This window comes from Lathyrus oleraceus, chromosome 6 (genome assembly GCF_024323335.1).
Source record: "Lathyrus oleraceus cultivar Zhongwan6 chromosome 6, CAAS_Psat_ZW6_1.0, whole genome shotgun sequence".
Taxonomy (NCBI): domain Eukaryota; kingdom Viridiplantae; phylum Streptophyta; class Magnoliopsida; order Fabales; family Fabaceae; genus Lathyrus; species Lathyrus oleraceus.
In genome coordinates this window covers 1,095,829-1,123,408 of record NC_066584.1, presented here as the reverse complement: position 1 = coordinate 1,123,408, position 27,580 = coordinate 1,095,829, and the positions used below count along the sequence as shown (strand labels likewise).

General features: G+C 38.3%; 1 protein-coding gene, 3 long non-coding RNA genes and 1 pseudogene across 14 annotated transcripts; 2 read left to right on the top strand and 3 right to left on the bottom strand.

Moving 5' to 3' along the window:
• Positions 1-231: 231 nt before the first annotated feature.
• LOC127096767 (uncharacterized) lies at positions 232-3,993 on the bottom strand. 6 transcript variants are annotated; one of them, XR_007792813.1, is made up of 7 exons: positions 2,571-3,993; positions 2,087-2,453; positions 1,881-1,994; positions 1,407-1,665; positions 1,170-1,292; positions 756-1,071; positions 232-656 (listed from the first exon to the last, which is right to left on the bottom strand). It is a non-coding gene; the product is annotated as an uncharacterized LOC127096767 (long non-coding RNA). The 6 variants fall into 6 exon arrangements; XR_007792815.1 differs by having other exon boundaries at positions 1,170-1,761; XR_007792812.1 differs by having other exon boundaries at positions 233-656; positions 1,170-1,665.
• Positions 2,463-9,912, top strand: LOC127096765 (uncharacterized). Of its 6 annotated transcripts, none has more exons than XR_007792811.1 (6): positions 2,463-2,612; positions 8,184-8,435; positions 8,589-8,748; positions 8,878-8,948; positions 9,048-9,550; positions 9,623-9,912. XR_007792811.1 is itself a non-coding variant. In XM_051035311.1 (2 exons), the coding sequence occupies exon 2, from the start codon at positions 6,192-6,194 to the stop codon at positions 6,846-6,848; it is 657 nt and encodes a 218-aa protein (XP_050891268.1). In that variant the 5' UTR covers positions 2,463-2,612; positions 6,145-6,191; the 3' UTR covers positions 6,849-7,831. The 6 variants fall into 6 exon arrangements, 1 of the variants encoding a protein (XP_050891268.1); XR_007792808.1 differs by adding an exon at positions 7,838-7,958 and having other exon boundaries at positions 2,474-2,612; positions 9,048-9,912; XR_007792807.1 differs by having other exon boundaries at positions 9,048-9,912.
• Positions 9,913-12,483: 2,571 nt separating this feature from the next.
• Positions 12,484-14,605, bottom strand: LOC127096764 (uncharacterized). The gene is made up of 5 exons (XR_007792806.1): positions 14,483-14,605; positions 14,006-14,257; positions 13,693-13,852; positions 13,493-13,563; positions 12,484-13,393 (listed from the first exon to the last, which is right to left on the bottom strand). It is a non-coding gene; the product is annotated as an uncharacterized LOC127096764 (long non-coding RNA).
• Positions 14,590-23,531, top strand: LOC127096763 (uncharacterized). The gene is made up of 8 exons (XR_007792805.1): positions 14,590-14,739; positions 14,781-20,578; positions 20,715-21,846; positions 22,090-22,196; positions 22,372-22,552; positions 22,638-22,762; positions 22,842-22,963; positions 23,099-23,531. It is a non-coding gene; the product is annotated as an uncharacterized LOC127096763 (long non-coding RNA).
• Positions 23,532-24,475: 944 nt separating this feature from the next.
• LOC127096762 (1-acyl-sn-glycerol-3-phosphate acyltransferase 2-like) lies at positions 24,476-26,352 on the bottom strand (annotated as a pseudogene).
• Positions 26,353-27,580: the final 1,228 nt, after the last annotated feature.

Here is a 27,580-nt window from a genome sequence, read left to right as displayed (position 1 = left end):
TCGATACGCCAAAGTAGTCCATAACTTTGAGGATATCGTTTTGTTTTAAGAGCAAAGCTTACCCTGAATTTGGATTTTTGTTGAACCAAGTTGATAAAGGTTAACGGGATGTCGATGAATGATTTAAAAATGAATTTGTGGCTTTTTAGGATGAAGACCAAGTGCTCATTTGGCATCATATGATCATGGATTTCAGACACAGCATTGTACAACTTGGAGTTTTGGTTTAAAAACACATTAGTTGGACAAAATTCTGGGTTTTACAAACACTTGCTTCAAATGTCAAAAGGAATACATTATATAACCAAGCATAAGCAGTGCTAGTTGCTAAATGACATTACAACCAAACCAAATGTAGGAGGTAAATTTCTAAAGTTGAAAGTGCACATCAGTCTGCCGTGGAGAAAAAACCTTGGTCCACAACTATTCATGTCGCCATAAGTCAGTTTGTCTCAATAACAATGGACCTGCAATACCAACAATGCCAGAAATAACAAGTTGAAGAAAAAGGTACAGTAGATAGGTCCATGATAGATGAAACCACCCTGGGAATTCTTTCATGTTGTATGCATTAACCGAGATACATTCACCAGCCGAGTATCACATCCGTACCAAAGCTGTCATGACATAGGCTAAGTCGGTAAAATCAACAATACCTGTTGCAAAATACTCACTGTCATGAAATTGAAAGGCAGCACATGAAAACGAAGCAAAAATGCAAATAGCCTAGAGGTTAGCTACTGCAGAAAGCATACCCGATTGCAACCGGGATGTGAAGTCTTAGATTCTACATACAAGACAAGCCAAAGTCCAAGGTCATTACAAAATGCGAATTGCTACGCTTGCTTTGTGAACCAACATGATAAAGTATGCATCACCCCTGCAGTGTCAATGTTCCTTCAAGAAACCGCACCAAACTGAGTATCAATGGCATAATGAAATCGTGACTTAGCACTTCACAAGCATTGGTAGCTAGTGCTGCAAGCCAAGGCTACGAACAAGAGGTGGCTGTGGTATACCAACCGGAAACCATGAGACCGTGTGGCCAATGTCCCGCATTACCGAACAAACCTGCAATACATTTTTAATACCATAAGAGCCACACGGTGATGTAAAGCAGATTCAGCATAATTACACCATGATACCAAGATACACGACGCATAACGTACCTAAGGCCGAACAGGACAAAATGCTGCTGCTCTACACCAGCCCGGAATCACTACAACAACAAAGTCATGCCAAGCATCATGAATTCACCATCACCATGACTTCAATCCTTACAACAGCCAGACCTGCATCAACCATTCCAAACTATAGTTCATTTATACATATTTGAAACAATACAGGGGCTACAAGGCAAAATATATATGTGACTCATCGTTCCAAAAAATGGCAAGAAGTTTTACACGACGGTTCCAAATTTCCAGCCAGAAAGAATCCGTCTGTCACTTTGAGCATAGACTCATCATTTCCAAAACAGTTGTCGAGTAAGCTACAAATATTCGCCAAATGATATTCTTGACCTGGATTTAGATTGGCTTGGTGGTGACTTACAGGATCATGATAAGGAGTTTTTACATCGAATATGAAGGAAGAGTCCGCCAAAATGCACGAAGTCATTCGAAAGGTGTGCCTTGCCAAGTTGTGACTGAAGATGAATGAAACCTGGAGTTTTTCAAAAGCCCAAATATCTCAGCACATTCAAATAGCAGCCGAATGATCAAAGCAAAATGATTTCAAACTTTGAACATCAAGCTATTCCTGGTTGTGACAATCAGAGGAGAACATCTCAACAAAGAGTTAAAGCAAGAACGAATGGAGGATTGAGTAAACAGTATGCAGTAATATGTGTCCTCTCTAGAGGACATCATTAAGATTACCTGAACCTATGCGTCCTGTAAGTTGGTTTTAACCTTGCAATTGCCATAACCCTGTCAAGCAAATACAGGCGTTGTTTCCAAGAACAGATACGTATGTTGAAGTCATGTTTTGTGCTGCACATAACATATGAAAGCAGGATACAATCAGTTAGACCTCAAGGCAAAAAATTACAGAGGGAACACAACAGTGAAAGTAATACTCTTACCACGACATGTAGATCTTTCACCGCAGTAAATGAGAAACTCAACACATGATGTTGATTCTGAAGATTTCACTACGGACAAAACAGAAACAGATTTCGCCACCTTCATTCCTGGGACCACACCAAATCTTAAGGAAAATTCCCTCTAACGGATTGATCCTATCCAAGATTTGCCAGCTCATGAAGGATAAGGACGTATGAACCTCGTACCACCTCTCTATAAAAAGGGAGTGAAATCCACTGAAAGAAGACCGAATCCCTGCACCGTTACTCTGCTGAAATCACACTCGCACCCATCACCAAAGCTCGAATACTCCCGTTAGTTTACTCAAAGTTCATCACTAGAACGTTAAGATAACTGAGCTAAGCCCTGTCAAAACCAAGACAAACCCGAATCGTTAAAGAAGAACGGAGGGGAAGAGGAAGCGAAGAAGACGGAAAGTTCGAGAGGAAGAAAGAACCTTGAAAGACGCTAAGGATCACTTACCTCACCTTGCCGGGGTTCAAACGTCGGACTAGCTCCGATTTGGTATTTAATATTTCCCTTTGCATGATTTGATATTACCATCTTGTTCACATCGCCTCATAAAACGCAAACCCCATGATTATTGCATAAAACTGTTCTTGCCATGGTTTTTTGATTTTGAGCTGAAAAAACTTAGGTTCCTGATTGTGTTTGTTTTCCGAATTTGGCTTTTTGGATTTCACTGTTTTTGCAAAAGTTACTGGTTTAAATCTGGGTTTAGGAGTGTTTGTTCGATTAGGAGTTTGATGGTGGTTTCCGAGTCTCATGACGGTACCGCCATGGTTGCACGGTTTGCTTCAACGTTGAAGTGGGTTTTAGAACAGAGAAAGAGAAAGGAAAGGGAAAAAAGAAGAGAACATAGTTTAGAAGGGGAGATAGGGAGAGTTTAGCACACGTGAAGAGAAAAGATTAATTATTAATAACTTTTCACTAATGATACATTTAATGCTGGGATAATGATCTGTTCAAGTCCCATTTGAATGATAACGTTACATTGGGTTACTGTGCATTCATGTTTTTAATGCATCATTATTTTTTTTAAATTATTATTTGTTTGGTTTTCAATGCCTCTATTTATGAATCCGTCTGTTTCTATGTTGAGAAATGGAAAGACCATCTTGAAAGATGAGGCGCTGGCCTCTTTGACTTTATTTTTTTTACTTTTATTATTTATTTTAGTAGTTAATAAAGATTAGGCCAGATTTAAATCCAGTTTTTCTTTCTACATCACCTTGGATATGTTCTTACCCCCTGCGTTTTGCAGCAAAGAGTGGGCCATTCGCCTTTGGGCCAGACACTGTTTGCTAATAAACACCGTTAGTTTATCCTTCTAAATATTTCTTTAGGTTAAGTAAGTAAAATAGAGTTAATTGGATAATCTTGTTAATTATTCTAATAATAATTAAATCAATTTATTTGTTCATTTGGATGACTATTAATTAAATTATTTAGGTACTTAGTTGATTTCTTTTAAATTAAATAACCTTTGACTAAGTCGTTTTATCGATTAATCCTATATTGATTAAATATTAGAAACCATTATGAGAAAAAACTTTTAAGAATCTCTTAATTTAATTTTGAATGAAAAGGAGAATAGTAAGCCACCGCTTCACTATCTCTCGACTATTCGAACAATTGGCGTACGCCATATTGCTCGGATTTTCGTCATTCATTTAAAACCCTAACAAACTCTATAAAATTAAAACTACTTCCTCAAGTTAATTAAATCCCAAAAGTTTCATTATTTAAATTAATTTTGAATGAAAAGGAGAATAGTAAGCTTCCGCTTCACTATCTCTCGATTACCCGAATAATTGGCGTACGCCATATTGCTCGGATTTTCGTCATTCAAATAAAATCCTAAAAATCCATAAAATTAATATATTCCCCCAAATTAATTAATTAAATTCTAAAAGTTTTTTTTAATAATTAATATTTAAATGAAAAGGAGATTAATAAGCTTCCGCTTTATTATCTCTCGATTATTCGAATAATTGGCGTACGCCATATTGCTCGAATTTTTGTCATTTAATTAACACCTTAAAAACTCTATAAAATTAAAATTATTTTCTCAAATTAATTACAAATCCTAAAAGCATTATTTAAATTAGTTTTGAATCAAAAGGAGAATAGTAAGCTTCCGTTTTATTATCTCTCGATTATTCGAATAATTGGCGTACGCCATATTGCTCGAATTTTCGTCATTTAATTAAAAACCTTAAAAAAACTTTTAAAATTAAAGTCATTTCCCCAATTTAATTATTCTAAAAGTTTCTATTTTAAATAATTAATCTTTAAATGAAAAGGAGATTAATGAGCTTCCGCTCCATTATCTCTCGATTATTCGAATAATTGGCGTACGCCATATTACTCGAATTTTTGTCATTTAATTAAAACCCCAAAACTCCTTAAAACTAAAATTACTCCCTCAATTAATTATAAATTCTAAAAGCTTTATTTTAATAATTAATCTTTGAATGAAAAGGAGAATAGTGAGCATCCGCTTCATTATCTCTCGATTATTCGAATAATTGGCGTACGCCACATTGCTCGAATCTTCGTCATCAAATTAAAACACAATCGAATAAATTCAAACTATTTTCACAAACCAAACAAAACACCCAAACACATCAATTCAACTTGTCACCCCCGTGTGATCGAAACCCTTTTCAAAACGAACACTGTTAATCATTTCTAACGCGCACAACAAACCAATGCTTAAGCCTCCGCCGAGAGTAGACAAGCCAGCGTTTAGCCGTTAGAACGCCGACCTACACAGTCGTTCAAACAAAACACACCAAAACCGTAGTTGCCCGAACTACGAATGCTCTGACTTCCTTATTGCACCATAAGGATACGTAGGCACGAGATTGCGAGATCTTGGCTAGCACACTAATAAAAAAACCTCCCCTTTCCCCTTCTGAGGTCTTCATCCATCTCTATTATCAATTCTAATTACACGAAGAAAGCGGATAACAATCAACTAACATTCAAATAGCAAATTAGACTAAAAGGTTCCCGTTGAGTACAACGGACGTGAGGGGTGCTAATGCCTTCCCCTTGCGTAATCGACTCCCGAACCCGAATATGGTTGCGACGACCATTATTCCATTTTTTAAAAGGTTTTATCGATATTTTCCTATTCCTTCATTGGGATAAATAAAGTTCGGTTGCGTAATCGACTCCCGAACCCGAATATGGTTGCTCAACATTGGAAAGATAGATTCGAGGCATTCCATCAAGACAGTGTGATATGGCTAAGAGAAAGAGAGCAAGTCATTGAGGATTACGATACCTTTAGGAGAACTATCAATTTCTTGCAAGCGGACAAAGATGGGTACCGTGCAAAGCTCAACGGTTTGGTACAATTCTGCAACTGGACGACCTAAGAAATGCCTTGGAGGTTGAGAGAGGCAGTGGAAGGATTGGATCAACATGGCACACATCCCGCTGTAATCCATTTTGTTATGATGTGTGAGGGGATGGTGAAGAGGTTCAAGCTTGAATTAGAAGAACTCATAACTCGAAAGACTGCTGTGTGATTCTTTTGTTTTTCTTATATTCAGTTTAGTATTTGAGCTGTATCGATTTGGGCGGTTATGCCTTTGTACTCCGTACTTTAAACATTTGAATGGAGGAGGCAGTGGAAGGATTGGATCAACATGGCACACATCCCGTTGTAATCCATTTTGTTATGATGTGTGAGGGGATGGTGAAGAGGTTCAAGCTTGAATTAGAAGAACTCATAACTCGAAAGACTGCTGTGTGATTCTTTTGTTTTTCTTATATTCAGTTTAGTATTTGAGCTGTATCGATTTGGGCGGTTATGCCTTTGTACTCCGTACTTTAAACATTTGAATGGAGGAGGGTGATCCTCATTTTTATTTCCTGACTTTATGTTTTCTTCAAATGCTTAATATAACTACAACCGTGATGAAAATTCCCTGAAAATAAAATATGCATAACATTCGCATCCTCATGCATCACGCTTCATAAAAACAAAAAAAACTTACTCAACCTTTTGCCCTCTATCCAGTAACGCTGACTAATCAACACCTATACGAGACGCGAAGCAACTACAAGATGACGTTAGAGCAAGTGGAGGCTAACCAAGCTACCATGAGGTCAGACATCAATACGATCCAAGAGAAGATGGATCAACTGCTGGAAACAATGCTCGCCATCGCCCAGAGAGAGAGGGTTGCGGATGCAGAAGCTGAGGCTAGAAGGAATGATAACCCATCAAGTTTGGTCCACCAAGACGAGAGCTTCGTCCATGCCAAGAAGAGTCTGGTTCATATACCAGTAGGAAGCAAAGGGGAGGGTGATCGTGCAGAGCCTTCTGAGGCGCCTGCTTATTATGGGTCCGAAATGGGAGATGACCCATACGAAGCTTTCTATGTGCCTGATCATCCGAAGCCAAAGATGCTTCCAGACCCTGCTGCAGATAGGCTTCGTGCCTTGGAAAAGAAGATCAAAGCTATCGAAGGGAATAATATCTTCGGTGCCTCTGCCATGAACATGCGCTTGGTATCAAATTTGGTCATTCCGGCTAAATTTAAAACTCCTGATTTCGAGAAATACAAAGGCCAGACTTGCCCAAGAAGTCACCTCGTGATGTATTTCAGGAAAATGGCTGCTCATACCAAAAACGACAAACTACTCATACACTGTTTCCAAGATAGTTTGAGTGGAGCGTCTCTAAGATGGTACATGAGCTTAGAGCAAGGGCGGATTTAAAACTGGGAAGATTTGGCTGACGCATTTCTCCGTCAGTACAAATATAATTTGGATATGGCACCTGACCAAATGCAGTTGCAAGGGATGGCAATGAAAGAAAAGGAGTCCTTTAAAGAATACGCCCAGCGATGGAGAGAGTTGGCTGCTCAGGTAGAGCCACCATTGTCTGAGAAGGAAATAACTGGAATATTTGTGGACACGTTGAAGGACCCATTCTTTGATAGATTAGTGAGCAGCGCAGCATCTGATTTTGCGCATCTGGTCACAATCGGAGATCGCATAGAAAAGGGTCTGAGGGATGGAAAGATCTCAGGAGCCGTGGCAACCCCTAGCACACCGAAAAAGTATTATGGAGGCTTCCAGAAGAAAAGAGAGGGTGAAACGAACGTTGTATCTCGAGGATATAAGGGGAAGCAACAGGCTTCATATGGCCAAGTCGCTGCCGTGGTACCCATACCCTATCAACAACCCATACAACAACAACCAATGTATCAACCACCAAGTAACAAACGAGATAAATAAGCAAGTGGTAAAAATAAGAGATTCTGAATTAGTAAGGGCACATAACGGGCCCTAAGAGCCCAAAACCTTCTTGTACCAAACGATCCATCAGCAAAAATTAATAAAATAAGAAAAAGTGGGCCTTAAGCCAAAAACCGGTGGCCCACTTGGAGACCAGAGAAGGTGAAGAAGCGAACGGTCAAACGACCGCTGGACTCCACATGCGGCCGAGACACGTGTTTGGCCTTGCTTCGATTTCTCTTCCTTCCAATCCTGAATACCTTAAACCCTCTTTTGAATCCTCCGAATATATGAACAAAACCTCTAAAATTTTAGGAACATCTAAGAGTTGTTCTAAACCAACAAACTAAATCAAGAAACAAACAACAATTATCCCTACACTAGATTTACTCCGATGCAATCGAAACCTAACGATTCATCAATAACACCACACAAATAAACAAGTCTTCCATGGCATGGTGAAACAGGGAGATATCCGCAATGTTTATACAAAGAGAAGTGCTTATTAAATGAGGAATAAAGTAATATGAGGCTCGCCGAAAAACGAAGTTTCCGACGAGCATACCGACGTTGTAGTCTAACCTCAAGGTATATTGCTCTATCTTTCCTTCCTTTTTTTTGTTCTCTTGTGCTCCTCGACTCTTTTCCGTCTTCTTTACGTCCTCTTGCGCTCCTTGCTTCTTCTTCTTCGTTTCTATATCACAAATCGCGATTGGCGGTTTAGTTCGACTAATCCAGAGTTCCAGTGAGAAACTCTGGGTAGTTTTTGGTCGTATGAACTTTTAATGAATGGTTTGATGTGTGTTTTGGCAGGGTAACAGTGCAAAAAAGGAGACATTTCATCCCAACGATAGATGGTCTTTATATAGAGCTTTGGGGGTACGAGGTTTCTGTGGCGTGAGCTGGCAAAATCAGCGAATCGTTCTGTTAGGAGATAGGATCTTTCTCTGATTTGTTGTGGTCCCTCAATAACAGGTGGTACCAACGGAATTTGTTTTGCGTGACCACTCCTCCAAATCCTTTCTTTGAATAATTTATACTGCTGTAAAAGATATGTCGTATGTGGTAAGTAACTTTGTCTTTACCGCTTTTAAAAATCATGTTTTAACTTCTCTAATTTGTATGACTCGACGTGATCATTTGCAACATAAGAACCTGGTCTTGGGATTACGTGGCAACTCTTCTCAATTCTTATATCTGTACTGTTTTGAATCACAGGGTCGCCGTTCACAGTTATGAGTTTGTAGGCTCTTCTTGACGCATGATTGCTAATGTAGCTGATGCGTAACTCTATCATTTGCTTAAATGGAGGCGAGAAGTAGGCCAATGAAACACCTTTCGAATGCTACAAACCATTGGATATCACCTTGCACTCTAAGTTAAGTTTCAAACGCTTTTGTGATACTGACTTATAACGATCATTTGGCTTATTATTCTATGGTACTTTGATAAACTTATTGTTGATCTGACTTGTGCTTGTAACATGCTGTTATGCCTGGTTTTGCAGCAATCATGGCTGTTACTTTTTAGGATTTTCAGGATGGTTAGATCATTGCAATGCATGACAGGTTAGGCCAGGTATGTTATAGTCGCAACAAGACATTTGTTCGGCAGGACCTATTATGATATCTTTGTTGGATGCCTCCTGTTATGACATTTGCTGTTGTTTTTCCTCAGATGTGTTGTTTCCAAGAGTGCACCATTGAATGCTGAAACCATTTTCTCTGTTCTTGCAACATTAAGGAACGTGGCAGAACCTATTAGGATGATCCCCGAGGCTCTATCCGTTATGATTCAAGTTTAAAGTTTCCTTCGACTGTCTCAATAACATTTCTGCTTGATGAAGAAATAAAAAAAGATGATGGTGAAAGCAACTTCAAGCAATGTTCTGCTGTGGAAATTCAAGATGACAACCTCATTTGGGATCGTGAATTTGTGTCTCCAACTTTATCAGATGTAAATTCAGGAATCAAACAGGGACAGGAAATAACAATTTGTGGACCAGTTGGTGCTGGAAAATAATCACTTTTGTATGCAATATTTGTGGAGGTTCATAAGATTTCTGGAACAGTAAGTTACGAGTAGAACTGTTACCTTTTTTATCCTGGCGCACCTGTATTCACATTCACATTGTCGGTGTAGCGCTGCTAGCTCTTGGATCTATATGTCACCGCATCACAGTAAGTTACGAGTAGAACTGTTACCTTTTTTATCCTGGCGCACCTGTATTCACATTCACATTGTCGGTGTAGCGCTGCTAGCTCTTGGATCTATATGTCACCGCATGATACGGGAGAGAATCTTATATTGTCTTGTGGAAACTAATGCAAGGAATGGCCTGAGAAACTGATGTGGCCAGCGGATGCATACCTTTAGTTTTTAATTCTTTCACTTGGCTTGACTGTGATGTATCTTAAGTCACAGGGTTTTTATGAACGGTCTTGTGGTATGGTTTTATTAATGTATTTGAAACAACTTTGTTTGTAAATTGAAACTTGTGGTTCAAATATCATAAATCAAAGCTAATACCCACACCAAACGATGTTATGCATGAAATCCGCAGACAAAGGCCTGCCTATTTCCTATAGTCACACAATGCGAAAAATAAACACTTATACTCAGTCCAAATGAAACTTCTCCATTCACGACCCAAAAATGACGATTACAAATGGTAACCCATGACTTCATCTTAAGTCACTCACCACCTACTTGTTGACCTTGAATTCATAAGGTGAGAAAGATGCAAATTTAATGCAATAATTGTTTTACACAAGATGTAGTGTTATTATGGTCCATCTGATATATTAACGAGTCTAGCTTGTAACAAACCAAGTTCATGGCTAAGCTTACGGATTCATCGACATGATGCTTGCATGACAAGACTCACCCATGACCTTGATTCAAACTAGTATTTCAATTTAGATAGTATCCTTTCATTATGTCATTTTCCTCGTATTCGTGTAAGAAACCATACTTTAAATCCTAAGCACTAATTGTAACATGATGTTGTGCATACAATGCACACTTATTATTATTATTATTATTATTATTAATAATAATAATAATAATAATAATAATAGCAAAAGATAGAAAATATACCATATGTATCCTTATTATTTATTAGACTTGCAACATAGTCATGTCACAGTACAAGAATATGTATCAACAATAGTGAAATACAAAAATATGTATCAACAATCCCTCATGTTAAAACATTTTCTACTTCTTCCATGTTAAGTTCCTTAAACCCAGGTTCTACTTTCCCTTTTAGTCCAACTATTTTATTTTCAATAGAATTTGTAACTATCAATCTAAAAGCGCCCTGAAATATATCATTTCTTTTTCCCTTAACTCCTGTAATGTGATTGATAACAGCATTTTCCTCATATTCCTTCACTGCCTCCATAAAAAAAAAACCGGTGGACAGAAGATATGTCGATGTCACCTGAAATGGCTTCCATATTCGCTAATAAAACCTTGTTTTCCTTACTTGAAGAATTTTGAAACAGTTGAGTTATCTCTAATATCTTCTCAGCCTCCATCTCATGATGGATTCTATTGACTTCAAACCCCTTTTCTTGGAAAAACTTTTCAAGGCGGGTTAAAAACTGATCAAACTTTGAAACAACCACTGACTTGGGAAAATTCCTTACACTCTCTATGCTACTAAGCAATACATTTGCTTTTGTGCTAAAATCACACTCAAAAGGCAGTGAGAACACAGACTTGTCATCCAGCTTGAGTCGATAGGAAGCACATTTTTCATCTTTAAGGCACCCGTCTACCATACACATATGACAAAAGAAGTGTTTGCATATGGTGACGAACATTAAAGAAGTGTTTGCATATCTGTTTTTTGTATTCTTACTAAAAAAATTGCAGAAAGAATGTTAGAAAATTTATGTATGGTAGATGTGTATGGTAGATGGGTGCCTTAAAGATGAAAAATGTGCTTCCTGTCGACTCAAGCTGGATGACAAGTCTGTGTTCTCACTGCCTTTTGAGTGTGATTTTAGCACAAAAGCAAATGTATTGCTTAGTAGCATAGAGAGTGTAAGGAATTTTCCCAAGTCAGTGGTTGTTTCAAAGTTTGATCAGTTTTTAACCCGCCTTGAAAAGTTTTTCCAAGAAAAGGGGTTTGAAGTTAATAGAATCCATCATGAGATGGAGGCTGAGAAGATATTAGAGATAACTCAACTGTTTCAAAATTCTTCAAGTAAGGAAAACAAGGTTTTATTAGCGAATATGGAAGCCATTTCAGGTGACATCGACATATCTTCTGTCCACCGGGTTTTTTTTTATGGAGGCAGTGAAGGAATATGAGGAAAATGCTGTTATCAATCACATTACAGGAGTTAAGGGAAAAAGAAATGATATATTTCAGGGCACTTTTAGATTGATAGTTACAAATTCTATTGAAAATAAAATAGTTGGACTAAAAGGGAAAGTAGAACCTGGGTTTAAGGAACTTAACATGGAAGAAGTAGAAAATGTTTTAACATGAGGGATTGTTGATACATATTTTTGTATTTCACTATTGTTGATACATATTCTTGTACTGTGACATGACTATGTTGCAAGTCTAATAAATAATAAGGATACATATGGTATATTTTCTATCTTTTGCTATTATTATTATTATTATTATTATTATTATTATTAATAATAATAATAAGTGTGCATTGTATGCACAACATCATGTTACAATTAGTGCTTAGGATTTAAAGTATGGTTTCTTACACGAATACGAGGAAAATGACATAATGAAAGGATACTATCTAAATTGGAATACTAGTTTGAATCAAGGTCATGGGTGAGTCTTGTCATGCAAGCATCATGTCGATGAATCCGTAAGCTTAGCCATGAACTTGGTTTGTTACAAGCTAGACTCGTTAATATATCAGATGGACCATAATAACACTACATCTTGTGTAAAACAATTATTGCATTAAATTTGCATCTTTCTCACCTTATGAATTCAAGGTCAACAAGTAGGTGGTGAGTGACTTAAGATGAAGTCATGGGTTACCATTTGTAATCGTCATTTTTGGGTCGTGAATGGAGAAGTTTCATTTGGACTGAGTATAAGTGTTTATTTTTCGCATTGTGTGACTATAAGAAATAGGCAGGCCTTTGTCTGCGGATTTCATGCATAACATCGTTTGGTGTGGGTATTAGCTTTGATTTATGATTTTTGAACCACAAGTTTCAATTTACAAATAAAGTTGTTTCAAATACATTAATAAAACCATACCACAAGACCGTTCATAAAAACCCTGTGACTTAAGATACATCACAGTCAAGCCAAGTGAAAGAATTAAAAACTAAAGGTATGCATCCGCTGGCCACATCAGTTTCTCAGGCCATTCCTTGCATTAGTTTCCACAAGACAATATAAGATTCTCTCCCGTATCATGCGGTGACATATAGATCCAAGAGCTAGCAGCGCTACACCGACAATGTGAATGTGAATACAGGTGCGCCAGGATAAAAAAGGTAACAGTTCTACTCGTAACTTACTGTGATGCGGTGACATATAGATCCAAGAGCTAGCAGCGCTACACCGACAATGTGAATGTGAATACAGGTGCGCCAGGATAAAAAAGGTAACAGTTCTACTCGTAACTTACTGTTCCAGAAATCTTATGAACCTCCACAAATATTGCATACAAAAGTGATTATTTTCCAGCACCAACTGGTCCACAAATTGTTATTTCCTGTCCCTGTTTGATTCCTGAATTTACATCTGATAAAGTTGGAGACACAAATTCACGATCCCAAATGAGGTTGTCATCTTGAATTTCCACAGCAGAACATTGCTTGAAGTTGCTTTCACCATCATCTTTTTTTATTTCTTCATCAAGCAGAAATGTTATTGAGACAGTCGAAGGAAACTTTAAACTTGAATCATAACGGATAGAGCCTCGGGGATCATCCTAATAGGTTCTGCCACGTTCCTTAATGTTGCAAGAACAGAGAAAATGGTTTCAGCATTCAATGGTGCACTCTTGGAAACAACACATCTGAGGAAAAACAACAGCAAATGTCATAACAGGAGGCATCCAACAAAGATATCATAATAGGTCCTGCCGAACAAATGTCTTGTTGCGACTATAACATACCTGGCCTAACCTGTCATGCATTGCAATGATCTAACCATCCTGAAAATCCTAAAAAGTAACAGCCATGATTGCTGCAAAACCAGGCATAACAGCATGTTACAAGCACAAGTCATATCAACAATAAGTTTATCAAAGTACCATAGAATAATAAGCCAAATGATCGTTATAAGTCAGTATCACAAAAGCGTTTGAAACTTAACTTAGAGTGCAAGGTGATATCCAATGGTTTGTAGCATTCGAAAGGTGTTTCATTGGCCTACTTCTCGCCTCCATTTAAGCAAATGATAGAGTTACGCATCAGCTACATTAGCAATCATGCGTCAAGAAGAGCCTACAAACTCATAACTGTGAACGGCGACCCTGTGATTCAAAACAGTACAGATATAAGAATTGAGAAGAGTTGCCACGTAATCCCAAGACCAGGTTCTTATGTTGCAAATGATCACGTCGAGTCATACAAATTAGAGAAGTTAAAACATGATTTTTAAAAGCGGTAAAGACAAAGTTACTTACCACATACGACATATCTTTTACAGCAGTATAAATTATTCAAAGAAAGGATTTGGAGGAGTGGTCACGCAAAACAAATTCCGTTGGTACCACCTGTTATTGAGGGACCACAACAAATCAGAGAAAGATCCTATCTCCTAACAGAACGATTCGCTGATTTTGCCAGCTCACGCCACAGAAACCTCGTACCCCCAAAGCTCTATATAAAGACCATCTATCGTTGGGATGAAATGTCTCCTTTTTTGCACTGTTACCCTGCCAAAACACACATCAAACCATTCATTAAAAGTTCATACGACCAAAAACTACCCAGAGTTTCTCACTGGAACTCTGGATTAGTCGAACTAAACCGCCAATCGCGATTTGTGATATAGAAACGAAGAAGAAGAAGCAAGGAGCGCAAGAGGACGTAAAGAAGACGGAAAAGAGTCGAGGAGCACAAGAGAACAAAAAAAAGGAAGGAAAGATAGAGCAATATACCTTGAGGTTAGACTACAACGTCGGTATGCTCGTCGGAAACTTCATTTTCCGGCGAGCCTCATATTACTTTATTCCTCATTTAATAAGCACTTCTCTTTGTATAAACATTGCGGATATCTCCCTCATATATGACCTGACAATGGAATAAAAGCTCAACAACAGGTTCATACATGACTTGAATAGTATTGAACAACAAGGAAAAACTCTTAAGAACAGGTTCATATATGACGTGACACTGGAATAAGGCTCAACAACAGGTTCATATATGACGTGACACTGGAATAAGGCTCAACAACAGGTTCATATATGACCTGAATAGTATTGAACAACAGGTTCATATATGACCTGACAATGGAATAAAAGCTCAACAACAGGTTCATACATGACCTGAATAGTATTGAACAACAGGTTCATATATGACCTGACAATGGAATAAAAGCTCAACAACAGGTTCATACATGACCGGAATAGTATTGACCAACAGGTTCATATATGACCTGACAATGGAATAAGGCTCAACAACAGGTTCATATATGACCTGAATAGTATTGAACAACAGGTTCATATATGACCTGACAATGGAATAAAAGCTCAACAACAGGTTCATACATGACCTGAATAGTATTGACCAACAGGTTCATATATGACCTAACAATGGAATAAGGCTCAACAACAGGTTCATATATGACCTGAATAGTATTGAACAACAGGTTCATATATGACCTGATAATGGAATAAGGCTCAACAACAGGTTCATACATGACCTGAATAGTATTGAACAAACAGGTTCATATATGACATGATAATGGTCAACAACAATTGGACTCTTAACCGTAAGTAATGGATTGTAACCAACTTTTAACGGATTTTGCCAACAACAATTGGACTTGAAAATGACTGCGAAAACCGGATGTTGGTTTAAGGGCACCAAAGATGAACTAGAGTTAGAGGTCAAAGGATATAGGATCAACAATAAGACCTGGGTCAATGCAAAATGAGCACGGAGTACATTTCGGCTATGCATGATTTGAATGCATTATGCATGATATGTGAATGATCATGATATGCAATGCTGACAATAGGCAGACTGGGAGTTTGAAGGGACTGCTTACAGAGATTCTGATTCCTCAACACCAAGAACTCAACCAAATATTTATGATAGATGTTGTCAAAGGAGAATTTTATCCAGCTTGACGGCCACAACTTAGCAAATGGGATCCTTTTGGAGAATTAATGAATCATGCTAGCATAATTTCCGGGCACTTGTCTTAAACTCAATAGTTGTTGACATATGGCAGAATTTGTTTGAGCAATTTGAAAATATGAAGGGGGTCTGCCCCTCTGTGGCTCATCTTGCCCCAGTCTGTTGGGACTTTGGAAATGTTCACCTTGAAAGTGAGTTTGGAAATAACTTGTCATGAGACTACCTCGAGATGGCTTACCCCAAGTGTTTGAAACTTGCAATGGTCTGAACTTGACTAACCAAATGTTGGAATGGTACACTCTTGATTGACTATCCTTTGGATAGTTGGACTCATTGAGCTCTGAGGTGGATTGCCCCGGTCTGAGTCTTGAAACAAATTACTCTTGACTAGATGACCCTTATGGTGATTAGCTTGAATTGAATGATCCTCAAAGTGATTTCCCCTGTTTGGACTTCTTTCACTTTATCAAGTTCCTCAACTGTGTATTATTGGAATTTCTTCGATGCTAAGTGTTGACTCACAAATAAGATTGTGCATTCAAAAAATGGTAATTTTAATGCAATGTTTATGCAAAAATTTGAACTCAAAGTTTATTGATATGAATGGGTGAAATACAGTGAACGAGTCGTTGATAAGAACACAATGGTGATCAAGTCATTCATAGTATGCAAGTTGGTGCCATCAAATGATTTAACAAAAATCGTTTGGAGTCAGGTTAACACAACCTTGTTGTAGTATGCTTTCAAAATAAACCCTGTCTCAATTAGGTCTTTTAAGGGTTGTAACGTGGTCTGGTTCACGGTTTTTTGAAACAAAAGGATATAAGGCTCAAAATTTATTTTTACCAACCCCTTCTTCTTGATGATCTCCAGATCCTACGTTCAGCTAATTCGATACACGCATTCGACTTCTAAGAGGGTTCGAAGGTGTGATGATAAAGATGAGGGTTCAAGATAGATTTCCTTGAATGACAGTCACCTTGTTTTGTTTTTGTTGAGGATTTAGTGACCTCTTTTGATTGATTTTCCTTATCTCTAATTTTGCCTGGATTGCTTCTTTGAAGCTTTCAGTCCATCGGGATGCCTTGACTTTTGCCTAAGTCATTTTATGGTATTTGACTTAGCGGGTTTTTTATTTTTTAAAGGTGTTGACTGCCACATTATCGGTGGATAAGGATCAACCAACACTAATTTTAGCTTTTCTTAGCTTCTTCGACACTTCAACATGTGCGCGAAGGATAACATGTGGTTGAACCTAATTGGAGGGTGTACATATGGACGATTTTTTTGAAAGATCGAATGCATGATCAAACTATCTGAACATAACTACCCTGCCCCAGGTTAAGATTAAGGGTTTTAGATCCGAAATAAACACCAACTTCTAGGCTCAAAGTGGTTGTCTAGGGATTAACTCCTTATCACTCTAGTGTTTGGGGATTTGAAACAATGCCTTACATCCTCGACAAGGTTTTACTCAAAAGCATACCATAACAATTTCAGGTGTTCCGTTTTCATCATCCTCCTTCCAATCTTTGTTAACACAACGGTTTGATAAACAAAAGTGAATGAGAGGAGTATTTTTGTTTTTTAACATAAATGAAAAACGAGTGAATACGAATGGATTAATTCAAAAGATGCATAAACATTTCATTAATCTTACCAATTCAAAGAAAACAACAATGCTTAAAAGCAATTAATAATCAACATGCAAGGAAACTACAAAAGAGATGCTAAAACAGCCAAATGATTGCCAGCTTTAGGGAATTGACTTCTTCAAACTTGAAGGTTGGGATCAACAAGCCTTTTTGACATGATGATCTTCCAATTCTTTTCTTTCAATCTCATCATTGAACGTAACCCTCTTGGATCCACTACTCACTTCTCCTTTTCTTTCATTGGTATGGGTTGTGACATTGGAAATCCAAGGCGGTATCTCAACGCTCTTACCAGGAAACAACGATAGCTCATTAGCCACATCCCTGACATCTTCCTTGTGGAACAAAACCTTGAGGGGTTTCAAGGGTCCTTTCCCTTTCTCATTACCTGGCCCATAAATCAAGGTATATGTACCTGAGCCTTCCTCCTTGAGTGTTGGTGACCTTATGTCAATCAATCTTTGCAGCTTTAGCTTAAAACTCTTGCATTCCTCGATGGAGTGCCCCATTGTTCCAGTATGGTATTCGCACTTGACCTTCGGGTGATCTTCTTCAAAGATTAAGCTCTTTTTGTTAATCAGCTCTCGTACAAAGGCTTTCAGCGCTAAGCAAGAATCTAGGTCATGTCCCACTTCCCCTTTATGGAATTCGCATGTTGCATTTGGGTTGTACAATGGCAGGTATGGTGACACATGTGTGAGAGCTCGAGGGATCACCAACGCATTCTGGATCAGCTGTGGGTAGAGCTTGCTATATGGCACCGGAATTGGGTCATTGTGATTTTTGTTCCTCTTGTTCTGATTCTGATCTTTGTTATGAACCTGACTTCGGTGATTTTGAGGAGGAATAGCCTGAGGATGTTGATGATGACGTCTTGAGGGAGGGCCATAAGCCGGTAGACGAGGAGTTGCCATATAGAATTTCCCTTGACTTGGGGTAACATCAGATGAATGTGGGGTAGCAGTTCCCTTTGTTGCAGCAGTGTATATTGGGTGACCCTCTTTTCTCAACAAGACTTGCAGGGTTTCCAACACCCATCTCATTTGGCTCTTCAAAAGATTAAGTTCCTCCTTCAGTGCTTCTTGGCTTTTCCTTAGCTCGTCCATCATCTCCTGAGACATGGTTCTTTGTTCTAAACGCGTGTTGGGAATCACTTTGCTGATCATGGACAAAGGGTGGATGAGTTTTTTTTGTATTTTGACATGCATTATGATGAGATGCAGCTGCAATGAAATGTGAATGAATGCAATGCAAGCCATGCATATTTGTTTTTTCTCAATACACAAGTTCAAAAGTATGAGGTACTGATGACTCTGATTCTTTTCCAAGAATAGGTTTTCACCGGGTAAGATCTAAGGTTTTTCTTTGAAAGAGTTCCTAGAGTCATGGATCCATTAGACTGTTTGTTACCTGCAGCAACTTACTTGTCGGGAATCAACTCCATCTAAAGAATCTACTCTAAGTGAGGTTCTCGCATCGATCCAACGAGAAATACATCTCGCAGACCCACACTATGCAACCATCTTTCCTAGTTGGGCAAAGAACTAAGGTTCTACAAATGGTTCTCAGAGTCATGGATCCTAAAGAAAATATCGAAGCTTACGGCAACTTACTTGCCGAGCGACAACATCCTCTCAAGAATCTACTCTAAGTAAGGTTCTCGTACCGACCCAACGAGAAATACATCTCGCGGACCCGCACTACTCAACCTCGTCCTATCTTATGTTTTTACTCGAGACTCGGGTAAAAAGTCTTTCCCACAAGGTTTGCAATCAGAGTATCCAAGTACCAAACCATAATCGAACCAATACAACAGATTCATATCAATATGATAATAGAGATAGTAAAAACAATAAAGAAAAGCCACATAGGTAAACAAACAAAGGCACACAACGACCTAACTAGGCTTGACTCACTTAGAGATTGTTGTCCCCAGCAGAGTCGCCATCTGTCACACCTCGAAAAATGGGGATACGACTTTAAAGCGAAGCGCAATCGCACGCTCGCAATGATGGACTGAACAGAGTCACCACCGAACTTTATTTATTCCTAAAAAGGAAAGGGGAAATATCGATAAAACCTCTAAAAGAAAGGATAAGATATGGTCATCGCAACCAATATCAGGGTTCGAGAGTCGATTACGCAAGGGGAAGGTGTTAGCACCCCTCACGTCCGTTGTACTCAACGGGAACCATTAGGTTAGTTGTGTGTGTTAGTGTTAGTTGAAATATTAGGCTTTTCGAATTATTAGGTGGGAAAGAATAAATAGAATCAAAAGAAAAGAGAAGATGTTTTTGGATTTTTTAACGAAGGACTAAACCTAAGTTTTTTATTAGTGGGCCTGACAAGATTCATAAATCCTGCTCCTACGTATCTCAAAAGAGAAATTAAGGCTTACGTAGTTCTGGGTAGAAAAATGTTTGTTTGTTGGTCGATTTTAGCGAAAGCTACTTTGTGTCAAATCGACGAAAACATTGTTGGACTACCCAAAACAGGTGGAGAAACATTGCCTTGCATTGTTTTGAAACAAAGTACCTTTCGTTTGTGAAAAGGTTTAAGAGATCAATCGCACGGCGGCGAGGAAAGAAATTGATTGATTTGGTGTATTTTGAGTGATGGCGAGAACTTGGATGAGCGAGATATACATCTCGAATCCTAGTCTCAGGAGTGCACGACATACGCCATGTTCCATTTCCATCTTTATTGAAAAAGTATTAAGTTAGGAATTAGGTATTTTGAAGTTTGAAAGACGAGTACTTATGAGCTACAAGCTCTTACAGCTTGGGTCTAATACTCGGGACTACGTCTGGACATTCCACCCAGGCAGTCTGTTTCTTTCCAATATTGCTAAGAAAATGATTCGAATATTTACGAATGCTTTGGAGGGAAGACGAATATTTATGGCTTGCAAGCTCTTACAGCTTGAGCCTAATATTCGAGATTACGACTGGATATTCCCTCCAGGTAATCTTTTTCTTCCAACTTTATTAAGAAGAGGTTTTGAATCTTGGAGTGTGAAAGAGAAGACGAATATTTATGGCTTGCAAGCTCTTACAGCTTGAGCCTAATATTCAGGATTATGACTGGATATTCCCTCCAAGATAATATTTTTCTTCACGTTTTACTTAGAAAATGATTTGAATACTTGAGTGTTTAAGAGAAGACGAATATTTATGGCTTGCAAGCTCTTACAGCTTGAGCCTAATATTCGGGATTACGACTGGACATTCCATCCAGGTAATCTTTTTCTTCACGTTTTATTTAGAAAACGATTTGAATATTAGAGTGTGGAAGTGAAGACGAATATTTATGGCTTGCAAGCTCTTACAGCTTGAGCCTAATATTCGAGATTACGACTGGGCATTCCATCTAGGTAATCTTTTTCTTCACGTTTTATTTAGAAAACGATTTGAATATTAAATTAAAACAATTAAAGTACCGAGGTTTGAAATTATTGAAAGTTAAGTTGATGTTGCTTAAGAGCTCATTGTAAGAAGGCCCAAGAGTAAGCCATGTGAGGTTGATGGCGATGCTTAAAAGCAATCGACTTACAAGGGTATGGAAATGGGCTCGACGTTGAATCGAGAATTAAGTGATATTTATCATTATTACTCTTTTTAATGTTTTTTTTTCCATCAAGGAAAATGAGATGATTCATCATGATTGTAACATACCTCACATATAAAATCAATAATTCATACAAATAAACGGACAAGCACAAATATAATAATTCTCGTAAATCCCAAAAAATAAATAATTGCCTAAATAATATTTAAAAAAAAAGAATAAATAAAGTAAATGATAAGAGAAACATGTTAATTGATTAAATAAGAAGACTATATAATTAAATATGAGTTATTAATAATAATAATAATAATAATAGTAAAGATTTAATTGTTAAACAAAACTTTATTTAAATTAAATAGAATTTGTTTTTTTTTATTTTTTGAAAGAAAAGGAAAAGAAATAAAAGAAATAATAGAGTTTGATGATGAGGACACGTGGGGAATAAACCCCTCCAATTCCAACGGTCACATGGGGTGACCGAGAAAATAGCCATTAATGCAGAAGGAGAAACAAAACGGTACTCCTCCTTGGGCAGTGGGATAAGAGTCATCATCAATGACCTTAAAGCCTTGATGAGATCCACATAAAATCCCAACAGACAGCGAAAACACTCACCTCCACCTTAAACTCACTCTCTCTCTCTTGAGACATTCGTCTCCTCCCTCACTCAAAACAAATAGCAAGCTCAACAGGGACTCCTAACACAAACCAAACTCAGCACGACAGGCACGCAAAGGCAAACAAAAATCACCAAAATCAAAGAAAAATAAACAAACAGGGGTCGACCTTGAATACCGAAGAACAAGAAGGAACAATCACTTACAGAGAAGTGAATCAAGCATGGAAAAACATTACACATACATTCAGAATTGAAAAATGAAAACGAAGAAGGGGCAAGAAAGCTACCGGATCGGGATACTTTGGAGACAAATGAACAGGTATATGATCTCCTACGCTTCTAATTTCTTCGAGTCCAACTGTAAATCTTTCCTTCTTCGTTATTGAGCAGTAGCGGTCGAATTCCCTTCGTGTTCAGTAGTGGCGGCTGGAAATCAATAGGGTTTCGATTAGAATTCGTTTAGGGTTTTTTGTCGTACTCAATTCCTCTAGGGTTTATTTTGAATTGTAGCCGCTCCACTCATTCCCTTTTTTCTGAACAGTATCCCCTCTTTTATACCCAGCTTTCTAGGGTTTCAGATTTGCTTCCAGTAATCAAAAAGGGTATGCTCTTGGGAGTGCTTTAAGGGGCTCAGTTTGTTTGCCTCAAATTGGTACCCAATCTGAAGAGGTAATACAATTCTACACTTTCTTGCTTTGAATTTGTCTCAATTCCTTTTTAGGTATTTTTGAATCTTTACTGCTTTGGCTAATTTTATGTTTTCACTGCAGTGAATTTCTCTTGCAAAAATGAACTTTCTTGTTTCATCGTAGCTGCTGATATTGTTGTGGTTAATATCGTGCAGGAGGTATGTTGGAAAAAAAATGAATCAGTTCCTGTATCAAAAGCTGGAACTCTGGGGAGAGAAGCTTATCAGCTTCGTCCAAAACCAGCATCGAGCAATGCTTAAGAATGCAAACACACTTCTTAGTAAGATCCAGTATCCTTTCCAGCCTTGGTCAAGAAGGGCTTGGTGGTTATCCACTGTAAGACTTTCATCCAATTGCCTCTGATGTTTTCTCGCGAGACTCTGCACTGACTGTTATGATTTGGTTTACATTGGTGTTGCAGGTACTTATATGGGCAAACGGCACTTGTTCCCTTATTTGGTAGGAACTCCTTCATTTCACTGGATTTTAAACTCTTCTAACCTAGATACTTCCTCTTCCACACATTTAATGAAATCCGCGGATAAGGTATTTAGTTCGGTTATTTTGTGTTCTGAAGCAACTATATTACAAGTAACATTCTGAAAATCTTGTTGCTCTTCCATAGGTGTATCCATCAGGTTCGAGAGCTCCAACATTGTTATGGCAAGACCTTGGAAACTATTTCCTGAGCTGGTGGTTGCATTGAAAAGTCCAGAGGTGGGAATATTTTCTCGGCAGCTCGACGAGGTACTGAAAAACCACCATGAGTCCTAGTGTCACTAGCTGTTAAAGTTTTTTTGCAAAAGAATTCAGTAGGTTGTTGATTTTGTTTTAGACCCATGTCTGAAGCCAACATTGCTTCCTTATCATATTTATTTACAGGTTGGAGGGTCATCTGTGTGTAGACCTCATTGGTTTCAGGGTCAGCATGGTGAGTGGTTTAAGCCTCAACACTTTAATCACCATATATGCTCCAATGGCCGAGCAGATAAAGTGGATACAGGATACTGATAGGGGAAACTTGAAAATCTAGTTTTTTTTGAAAGTTCCTCTTGTTGATAATAATGACAGTGACATTGAAAGCCCACTATTGAAGAATTGCCAAAAGAGATCTAATAACGGTCCACTGGAAAACTAGTCCTTCTTCCGTATCACCTTCTTATTACTTGTTTCTCACTCTAAAACGCGATTCAGAATCGCAATTGAGATGCGAGAATTTTCTTTCTATTTTGTTGCTATTTCTTTGCTCCACTGTAAGAACTTCTGCCTCTATCTTGATGCATAGCTTTATTCAAGCAAGTTGACAGTTGATTTCTTGCAGGGTTCTTGTGTATCAACAATATTGACCGGTTAATTCTATCATTTATCATGAACCCATAAGCTGCATCGGCAATCGCAAAGGGATATGGACTGAAGCACCAAAAGCAGCAATGTGAGTAATAATTTCATGATCAAATTGGCTTTGGCAGGTAGCAGCTTGTCGCAGGTCTGTTTGCAAACCGTGTGCGAACTTGGATTCACCTAAGAATAGTGAAAGGATGACCCTTTTTTGATCATCAATGCAGGTCTTACCAAGGTAATAGTAAACGACATGCCGGAAATCCCATGAAAACTCTTTTCACCAATGACAACTGTATGCACAGGCCTCAAAGAAAATTGAAGCAACGGAGAACCGATTGCCTCTCTGATATAGAATTCCTGTGAATGCAAGACTCTTAGAGATTGATGCATCATCATCCAATGATTGAAAGTAAACCTCCAATGTATCAGTTGGTTCGAAAGCAACTTTATCTTAACTTCTGGATTCTGTCAACAATCTACCTCGCAGCAACAGCCTCAAACAACGACTCGACGGGTCGTGAATCCAATATAGCTAAACATTACCATCCCCAACAGCGTCAATCTCATCATCCGCCATAACAACAATAATCTGAACCCATGATATCTATCTCTCCTGACACAATTGTTTATGAGTATCTTCTCAATATTTCCTCTTTGGCGATATTGTTTCCACAAATGCCGATTCAACATAGTGCAGTTCAAGGTGAGCATTGTCTGCTTCATCATCTGATTCAATCCGTGTAATTATTGAATCTGGCATGACTGTTATATTGTTTGGTTCGTTATTCATAGGGTGCTGCTTGCATTTGTTATGTTTTGCAGGGAGGTCATAGTCAAAATTGTACTGTCACACCAAACTTCCTAACAACATCATCAACAATGTCTTCCAAAGGCCCCCGGTATTTTTTCCGACATCGGAAGATTGTCCAGAGATATCCTTACCAAAGATTACAACTCCGTTCAATGGTTCACAATATCCTTCTCCACCAACTCCGGCATCCATTTGCATTCAACGTCATTGAAGAGTAGAGGACTTTCCTCCGGTGATGTTGCTGCTCAAATTAACCATAAAAAGAATACTCTTCTTTTCAAAGTTGATACCGAATCAGTGTGTTGACAACATTTACTCTCACAGATTTTGTGTCTTCTGCGAAAGCCGTTGCTTCTATTCGATTACCTGATTTCGAATCCGGAAAGATTGAGGTTTCATGATCATGCTGGTTTTACTACTTCTGTTGTTTTAAATTGCAACTCTGCTATTGATTTTTCTGCGTTGACTTGTGGAAGTGCGGGTTATGGTTGGTGAACAAACACGTTTCTAGTTTTGGGTTTGAACAAACACATTTGTAAACTACTGTTGTTTGTCACTTGTAGCCTCAGGTTGTTCTTCCTTGTTCTTTGGCTTTGCAGGGGCTACCTTGGCCGGGTTAGAACGCTCTGCCTGTGTGAATAAAATCAAGATGTGCATAAGACCAGTAACAACTGCCAAACCCAAGGTTGAAAATGCAACACCCTTCCGTGATGATAACAAATGAAGACCATTGTAGGAACTTCACAGAGCCTGCGACAACCACAAAAGCCCAAGATAGAGCTACTGCAAGAGGTTTTATTGGTCGCCGAGTATCCTGTAGCTCTAGATCACTGAAAGTATCATCGGCTATGTGTTTGTCTAACAATGCATCCTTGGCCACAAATATATCTTTACACCACTGAGCAACAGCTTCATCTGTTTCTGGCAATTCTTTCATCAAATGTCGCTTGATATGAACTTGCACCACTGAAGGTTTCCCATTTAAGAGTCTTAGCATGGTAGGTGCTGGAGAACTTTTAGGGACAGCCACTGTTATGTCATAAATGGCAGGAACAAATGGCCGCATATGGCTTACAGCCGAAACAAGCCCCTTAGTTCTAGGAATCAACACGTTTCTAGGAACAGGTAATCCAGTGGATGTAGCATATTCCTGAGCAGCTAACGATTTAACCTTTGTAAAACGTGTTCCTTCTACAAAGAGAGCCAACCAAAAAGGAAGAGGAAAATCTCTCAACCGCTGTATACCTGATTTCAATGTGTTTTCATCCTTGGCCCAACTTCTCTCCAGGAAAAGATACTCAGAAAACCACATTGACCAGCCAATTACCGGTAGTAACTTTGATGATTTCTTCATCACTGCTACAGTACTGCCAAGGCAACCTGAACGCTGAGCTAAAACCCATCCAACAAGCCAATCAATATTACTTCTGTGATTGCATATGACAAGTGCATGTTCTTTACCCATCAAACGAAAAGTCTCACGGTCTGTGTATATTTGGACCTTAACTCCAGCCCACCAATCAATAAGCCAAATAAGTTCCAGCCACAACAGTTCTGCGACCACCCGGTTGATCCGTCTGTACAAATTCTTTGACAGTGGCCTTACAAGGACATAGAATGTTGCCTGAATGAGATTAACGATGAGGCCTGAGGCGAAGAAGAGCATGCCTAATGGAACCACAACAGCAGCAGCTGCAATAGCCATGCCTGCTCTTTTTCTCTCCGAGAGAGAAAAATGGATATAGAGAGAGAAAGAGGAATGTTGTGCTTTGGATGGTGGATTATTTGGGAATTCTTATGGGATTGGGATTTGAGGTGAATTATGGTTATACCTTGGTTGATTTTTGGATGAATTTTGAGAATTGGTTGTAACGTAGGAGTTAGTTGTAGGATATGGGAATGGATATGCAATGGTAATTAAATGTAATTTGACATGAAAATATGTGTACGAAAATGAGTTCGGAAATGCTTGAAAGTTAAATATTATTGAATGTTATAAAATGTGTATGTGCTATTTTGATTTGGGATGAATTACGGTTATAAAATGGATTTTTAGAAATAATCCAAGACTAATTTAAATATCAATTTAAATAATAATAAAAAATCAGTAAAAACCCAATTAAATTCAAATTAATCCATAATTTGTTAAAATTACTTTTGATATAGTTTGAATCATTAGTAAAAATAACAATTAAAATTAAATTGAAATTTGGAATTAAACTTAATTCGAAATTAAAATCAAATTGAAAATTACAAAAAAGTCAAATAATTAAAATCCATTTTATAATCAAAAGCACCATGATCAAAAAGGCATAGACAATGACCAATGTGTAACAAAACATGGATTTGGGAATGATTGTATGCAAATGAACCTTAGGCCAAGTGCAAAATAAAAATGAAAAAAAAAAAGAAGGAAAAAATTCAGGATCAAAATCGGGGTATGACAGCTTTCTAACCATTCCTTTGGATAAATAGAAGTGCGGTGGCGACTCGACTTGTATGGTTTACCTTGGATTTAGTCAATATCTCTAATGGTAACGAATACCCCGCTACAGGTCGCACTTCCTTCCTCCTTACAGAGGGCCTTCTTTTGATATGGGAAGAAACAACATGAGTCTCCCCTTCCTTCTTCCTGGAAAATCCTCCATATTTCTTTGCCGGATTATCCTCGCGGGACAGACGTCCTTCGCGGACTCCTTCTTCTAGCCATTTCGGTAAAGTCCGAGGGAGCACTTGCAATCATGAACTCATAGTAAAAAGAGATCAAAGTCTTTAGAAAGATCTTTGTCATCTCCTTCTCCTCCAAGGGTGACACTATCTGAGCTGCTGCGAATTCTCTCCACCTCTGGGCGTATTCCTTGTAGGTTTCTTTATCTTTTTGGGACATCGCCCTCATCTGATCTCTGTCTGGAGCCATGTCCACGTTGTATTTATACTGTTTCACAAAAGCCTCTCCTAGATCATTGAAAGTATGGATGCTTGCACTCTCTAGCCCCATATACCAACGGAGTGCAGCACATGTTAGGTTGTCCTGAAAATAGTGAATTAGCAGTTGATCATTATCTGTCTGGGTTGACATCTTGCGGGCATACATCACAAGATGACTGAGTGGACATGTGTTTCCCTTATACTTCTCAAAGTCAGGCACTTTGAATTTGACTGGGATTTTCACATTGGGCACTAAGCACAATTCAACAACATTCTTCCCAAAC